This window comes from Scomber scombrus, chromosome 6 (genome assembly GCF_963691925.1).
Source record: "Scomber scombrus chromosome 6, fScoSco1.1, whole genome shotgun sequence".
Taxonomy (NCBI): Eukaryota; Metazoa; Chordata; class Actinopteri; order Scombriformes; family Scombridae; genus Scomber; species Scomber scombrus.
The window spans coordinates 9,400,593-9,407,321 of record NC_084975.1 but is presented as its reverse complement, the minus strand read 5'-3'; the positions used below and the strand labels follow the sequence as shown (position 1 = coordinate 9,407,321).

Sequence of the window (6,729 nt, the reverse complement as noted above, 5' to 3'; positions counted from 1 at the left end):
AAATAAATAGTTGTCCTCTTATAGAACTGAATGTAATGTTACTGTTTATCTGGGTTAACATCTTTTTAAATGTTTGTTAAGCAAGAGGAATGGTCTCTGGTTTTGGGTTACATCCTTTCTTAACAAAAGTGCCATAAGTGCTTAAAGAAGAAGCATAGCTGATAAAATGTGACAAATTCTTGGAGAAAAATAGAAATATTATATAAGATAAAATGGATATTTTTCATTTGTGTTGTTTTTACTAAAACTACATTAAGTTAAGTTAAAGTCCATAAAGGGAATTTATGGATTAGTTGAACATGTGTCACCATTACAGTCGTTTATATCTTAAATTAAATCCCATATTAACACTACAAATGATTCCGCTGATTTAAAAGGAGTTTGTATATTTTCTCACTTGTTAACGAATTGCAAATACTACTTCAAGCTATTTAACTACAAGGGCTTGCAGTGGAAAACAGTGATGCGTTCCTGTTCTTCCCTTTCTGCCAACATTATGTGAATGCAGCACGACAGCACTGGCAGCCATGGTAACCGTTAGACGCTAAGCTAAGCTCAAACATGGCGCGGTGCGTGGAGCCTGAATAGCTAGGAGGCTAACGTAAATAGTGTGTTCATGTGCTTCTCTACGCCAAAAATACGCTGTCAAACGCGGGTTCATTTCGGTATATGTTACGTGGATGTTACTTAATGAGGGTTAAACTGTGTTAAGTCCGTATTTTGTCGTCTGTGAACATTCACTTAGTTAACATCGCTGCTAGGTTGCTAATAACACAACTGAGTGGACGCTACCTCTATACCGTGACCCATGGCTTTCTATGAAGTCTATTCACACCCTGCTTTGATTCGGTACAAGACGAGTGTTTGTACTAAAGCCAGTCTGTTTCTGGTAGCTGTTCTCTGCCTCACCTACATCTCACCACTGCTGGTAGCCTACAGGAGCCAAGGTAACTAGCATAATCAAACAAACTATAATATAATAATGACAAATAAATGAGAAATCTGCACGTCAATGCTTTTGTTAAACGAGTACAGGTATGTGGCCGCTGTTTAAAGCTGTGTTATTTCAGGTTTCTGGTTAAAAAGAAGCACCTATGAGGAACAGCCGGTTGTGAGGTTCCAGTATGAATCTCTGCTGGTGGCAGCCACCAGTACTCAGGGAGACTACGTCGCCTGGAGCACCTTCCCCCATCTCAACAACATGCTTGGGGCCAACCTTCGCATCCCTGCTGTCTCTGTAAGATGAGATTTACCAGAGGTTCCTCAAATGTACATCAGTTTCCCCTTTCACAATAGATATTGTTGTTTTAACATTGGCTACAATACAGTGACACATGGAGAGGTGCCTCTTACATTTCAGAGTCAGAGTCATCTTTATTGGCCAAGTATGTTTACCCATAGTAGAAATTTGACTCCAGTTTAGTGGCTCTTAATGTGTACTTACTTGCAAAATAACACCAGAACAATCTTCAGTAAATATACACAAGGAGTGATTAAATACTGGTGTACTGTAGACAGGACACTAGTGATGAGATAAATACTGAATGATAAAAAATTACATATTACGTCATAAACTTAAGGTAGATGGATTGTACAGTATATGCAGCCTATTCAAATGTACAGTAATTATGTGTGATTAATTGTACAGTATACTTAAGAAACTAAGTGTGTGTGTGTGTGTGTGTGTGTGTGTGTGTGTGTGTGTGTGTGTGTGTGTGTGTGTGTGTGTGTGTGAACACAATCAACAGGTGAGAGAAGAGGACCAGAACCAGGACGGCAAGTTGGACCGCCTGATTTTTCAACTGCAGCTTCCTCTAAAACCTGAGGAGCAGGTGTACAGTGTTCAGCTGCTGCTCACCTTCAGCTACCAGCTCTTTGTATGTATTCCTCTTGACTGTCTATCTACAAAGATGCTACATGTATCTGTGTATCACTTACATTGTAAATACATTATGAAGAGATCTTCTAGTGGTCAGTATGAACAGAAGGAATGATTACAGCAAGAAAACAAGTTTCAAATGTTTGTTTTGGTACCTTACTGTTGTTTTTAGACAACAATATTACTGAAGTCCTGCTTCAAATATAAATACCCAACACATGGCATTACAATTCATGTTCATGTCTACATATCAACAACCAGTGTTCTGATAAGTTCAGGTCAAATATTTATTTTTAACATTGGCTCCAAGCCAGTTCTTTTATCAACAGCTGATAAACTGTGTTATAGTCAGGATAACTACTCTTGTTGGACAATAAATTGTCCCAAAAATTATCAGGATAAATGATATTATTGCTTTTTGAAGATCATTTTATACCACTGATATAATGATAATATAATAACATAATAATTCAAGGGGGGGCGGGGATTGGGATTTACGCTTCTGAAAAACACAGACTGCCATTATGGGCCGGGACAGAGTTATTTACCTTTCATTACAAATAAGTGGCCCCCCTCACTTCTGCAGTCTACTAAGACGACTACTTGTTTAGCCAATGTGACATGAATAGCCTCTTAGCTGCTAATGTGAAGTGTGGCAATATTGAGGTCAAAAAAATGATCAAGGTCATGTCCATGTATCATACGATATGTGCAACATTCTGAATGTTTGAACTACTGCATTAGATATGCTTGTTTTTATTATTCTAAATTGAGTTGTTGCAAATCCTTATACGTCATTGACCCATAGACATGATGATGTTGATAATTACGTTATTGTACGATAAGTTGATAACCTAATATTGTGACAGGCCTCAGTATAGTGCACTGATATCCAGACCAGTTAAAGCAAAGCATGTTATTTTGTTGTGTTTTCTCAGCGGATGTCCACAGTGGCAATGCAGAGCCTGGCTTATGTGCAGCACTCCTCTTCCGTCCCCGGCGCTAAGCTGCTCATCAGCGGAGATCTGAGGCTGCAGCAGAGGACGCCTCTGCCTCACCGCGGACTGTACGACATTTACAACGTGAGAGGACACCCACTCAACTGTCTATTCTCTCCGTTGCTCTCATTTTCTCTGCTTCCCTTTTTTGTTTGCACTCCAATACTAATAGACCGCACTAAAAGCATTTTATTGACGCGCGCTCAGGCTCTACAGGTCACATTGTCCGGAGGCTGCAGCAGGGTGTGGCAGAGCACTTTAAGGTGGCAGAGGGGGCATGTAGAACAAGCAACAGATTACTATAATTCTCTGCTTTCTGGTCTTCCTAAAAAGAATCTAGCTCAGTTACAGTTCATTCAGAACTCAGATGAACACGTGTTGACGAAGACCAGAAAGAGAGCACACATTTTTAAAGTCTCTGCACTGGCTACCTGTTTGTTTTAGAATTGATTTTAAGATCCTTTTATTGGTTTATAAAGCTCTTAGTCTTAGTCCTACCTATTTATCAGATTTGCTTTTATCTTATGCATCCTCTAGAACTCTCAGGTCTTCTGGTAGTGGTCTTTAAATTATATCAAAAGTCGGAAGAAAAACCCACGGTGAGGCATCCTTTTATTACTCTGGTCCTCGTCTCTGGAACAGCCTTCTTGAAGACCTGAGGGCAGCAGAGAGTGCTGATATCTTTAAAAGCAAACTTAAGACCTACCTTTTTAATATGGCTTTTAATTTAACTTGACTTATTTCTCTTTCTTTTATTCATTTGTTTTAGCCAATTTTACTACTTGGTCTATCCTTTTTATTTTATTACCATTTTTTTTTCTTCAATATGTAACTATTACAATGTATTTTGGTTCATGTACTGAAACTGACTAATGCACAACCTTCACTCTAGCTCATAATAATCACAGTATAGTTAATATTTTATTGCAGTATACAACCACATGTCGTACTACCACATGCTGAGGGACGCGGGGCATCTACATCACATCTGTATTTGTTAATAATAATTAATAATTTGTTTTCTTTATTGTCACCAAGGTGTCTGTGATCGACGGCTCCAGCCCCTTTGCCAGCGCGTACGAGCTTGACAACATAATAAGGAGCTACCAGGAGAGAAACTGTAAGTTTGAGGCATAAAACCCCACAAACTATGCATAAAATCAAAGTTAAGCTGATTTAAACCCACAGCATTCTACATGCATTTTGTATTACATAGCTACTGTAAAATCTTCATCTCTCTGTTTTTGTACTTTTCTTTTTCCTTCCATAGTGACCACAGTACTGTCCTGTCCTACGCCAGTCTGGACTGTGGGACGAGCCGCTGGTTCTCCTTTCCAGCTGAACGCAGAGATCCGCTATCCTATGGAGGTCATTAGATATCCTTTAATGAATACAGATAAGAGTGTGTGTGTGTGTGTGTTTGTGTGTGTGTGTGTGTAATTTTGTAAAGATTTTGCAGAAGAGGAGGTATAGGTGAGACACAGTTACATTTGCTTAGAACTACATTATAAACCATTAATTAGTAGTTTATATACTGCTTATAAAAGATAAATAAGGCGGGTGGGGGGGGGTAAAGTAAAATGTTACCTTGTATGTTCTTAATACAATATAATATAATATTATATGATACACAAACATTTTAACAACAAAATAATGCTGAAAGCCTCACCTTATTTTCACATCTGTTAATATTCATCATTAGCGAGCAAATAAAAAGTCAATGATTTGATTCTTAATAGATTAACAACACTCATGGGTGAAAATGAAATGCTTCAGCTGTGGATAAATCAGAAAATTGCATTGATTGAATGCTAAAAAAAACAATACTGATGCTCAGTCTGCTGCAGCATAGAGTGTTTCATCTGCACTAAACATTAACCACAGTGTGACCTGACTATAATCTCTACATTGTTTATGGTGTGTTGGGTGTCCAGTTAGCAGCTGTCTGCTTGTGTTTGCACAGCACGATAAAAACTTATAACACGGGTTACTGTTGAAAAGCTAATCTGAATATTGTGCTGCACTTTATTTACAGACAAAATTTGTTTATTATAGACAAAAAAAATGGTTTTAAAATGTAGTTGATTTTTCCCCCCATATAAAGATTGTTGAAGTACTTGTTGTCAGTTTCCTTCATCAGTTCTGCCTTAACATTCTCCCTTCACCTATCGTCCTGGTTTCTGGGAAACCATCAAATTTGCCTGGATCCAGTATGTCAGTGTCCTCCTCATCTTCCTCTGGGTCTTTGAACGCATCCAGAAGTTTGTTTTCCAGAACCAGGTTCTTACTACTGTACCGATCCCAGTTGGAAAACCTCACATGTCATGATGCAGAGTCATTGGTTTAAACTCCAGGTTGATTTTTACTATACATGGCTCACCAACACTGATGCAGTTTGACAGATAATAATACCAAATCAAGGGCTGTTTTGGATTTTTTTTTTTGCAGGCTCACTAATTGGTCAGCTTTGTAATTACATTACAGAAAGTAGACATCAAAGTCTTGTCTGTGTCCCTGCTAGTTAATTGCTCCAATTTGAACCCATGCTGATGTTATGAGTGACAGAGGTCCAGGTAGTGTTATGTCAAATGTCAGAACTTGCAGTAGCCTTAAGACTGAATGTTGAGAAAAAATAAAGGGGACATATTCTGCTAATTTCCAGTTTTATATTTTTTTATTTTAGGGCTCTACTGGAATGTCTTGGCTTTATTTAAAAATGTTTAAAAAGTCCTCATTAACTCATGCTTACCCTTTATGTAGTCCTTCAGTTCAGCCTCTGTTTGAAACAGGCCGTTTTAGCTCCTGTTTCTTAAGGCCCCCTCCCAGTGAGCCCACTCTGTTCTGATTTGCCAGTTCACAGAAGTTGCGTCTCCGCCCACTTCTGCCGGCTCCAGAGGTTTCATAAACAAACCATGAAATAAACTATAGTAGCAGGATTTGCTACTTTTTCTTGTTCTTTGCTCAAAATGTAACTAAAAAACCTTTCAAATCCATCTGGAGCCAAAATCCAATCCGAAATATTAGCGTGGACAACGCAAATAATACATTGAAAATCCTTACCATGTATGGGCATGTGACATCAGCTCGTTGGCAAGGTTGGGCAGCATTTCTATAAGTTCTATAAATAACCTCCAATTTTGGAACTTTGACCCTGTTTAACATATCCAACATCATAATAGAAAATCACAAAAAACATAATGTGTTCCCTTTAAAACAAAATAGCATTTTCAATTCACAGTTCACTTTTTTTTAAAAACTTTTTGTAGCTTGTTCACAAAATGTAACACTTAAGTTTACTAAAGCTCTTCCTCTTTTCCTTTTATACTTTGCCCTCATTTGATGAAAACATGAGTCAGGAAGGGACACAACGATGCATTTTATGTATATTTGAATCTTTTTGCTGGACAGCAAACGCTAGCTTTTGTATACAGAAGCTGCGTGAGTTCTTTCTTCTTATACTGCTCTTTAATGCAGTGGCAATTTATAGAAAATATGAATATCTTTTTTTAATATTTTGACTATTTGTATGTTTATGACAAATTGTGACAGTAGTTCAAGACTTTGTTGATGTTCATTTTCATATTGTACATGGATTTAGATGATGGATAATAAATAATACATTTTGTATTCTCTTTAACTGTGTTCCCTTTGTTTGCTTTCATATTTTATGTTCAATTCCTATTTCTTTTTTGGACTCTTAAAATTCAACTTAAGCAATTAGATCAATAGCATTTTCTGTCAATAACATTCTTCTGTTGTCAGTCCTTTCTTAATACTTCCGCCTTGTTAATACGTGACTGATTACTTTTCCATTAAACCACGTACTGTACTGTAAGCAGACCAGACCATGGA

The 6,729-nt window shown here is 37.6% G+C and overlaps 1 protein-coding gene across 1 annotated transcript; it reads left to right on the top strand.

Annotated features, from left to right (window-relative positions):
- The first annotated feature begins 573 nt into the window (after nucleotides 1–573).
- Nucleotides 574–6,439, top strand: tmem231 (transmembrane protein 231). The gene is made up of 7 exons (XM_062421097.1): nucleotides 574–947; nucleotides 1,071–1,237; nucleotides 1,749–1,877; nucleotides 2,818–2,961; nucleotides 3,916–3,997; nucleotides 4,148–4,253; nucleotides 5,043–6,439. Exons 1-7 carry the CDS (start codon nucleotides 809–811, stop codon nucleotides 5,203–5,205), a joined length of 930 nt encoding a protein of 309 aa, XP_062277081.1. The 5' UTR covers nucleotides 574–808; the 3' UTR covers nucleotides 5,206–6,439.
- Nucleotides 6,440–6,729: the final 290 nt, after the last annotated feature.

Bases quoted from the DNA above. Each gene is read 5' to 3' on its own strand.
- tmem231 (XM_062421097.1), top strand. From the start codon at position 809: ATGGCTTTCTATGAAGTCTATTCACACCCTGCTTTGATTCGGTACAAG. The intron at 1,878-2,817 runs GTATGTATTCCT...GTGTTTTCTCAG, and splicing joins CCTTCAGCTACCAGCTCTTT to CGGATGTCCACAGTGGCAAT. The intron at 3,998-4,147 runs GTAAGTTTGAGG...TTCCTTCCATAG, and splicing joins GAGCTACCAGGAGAGAAACT to TGACCACAGTACTGTCCTGT.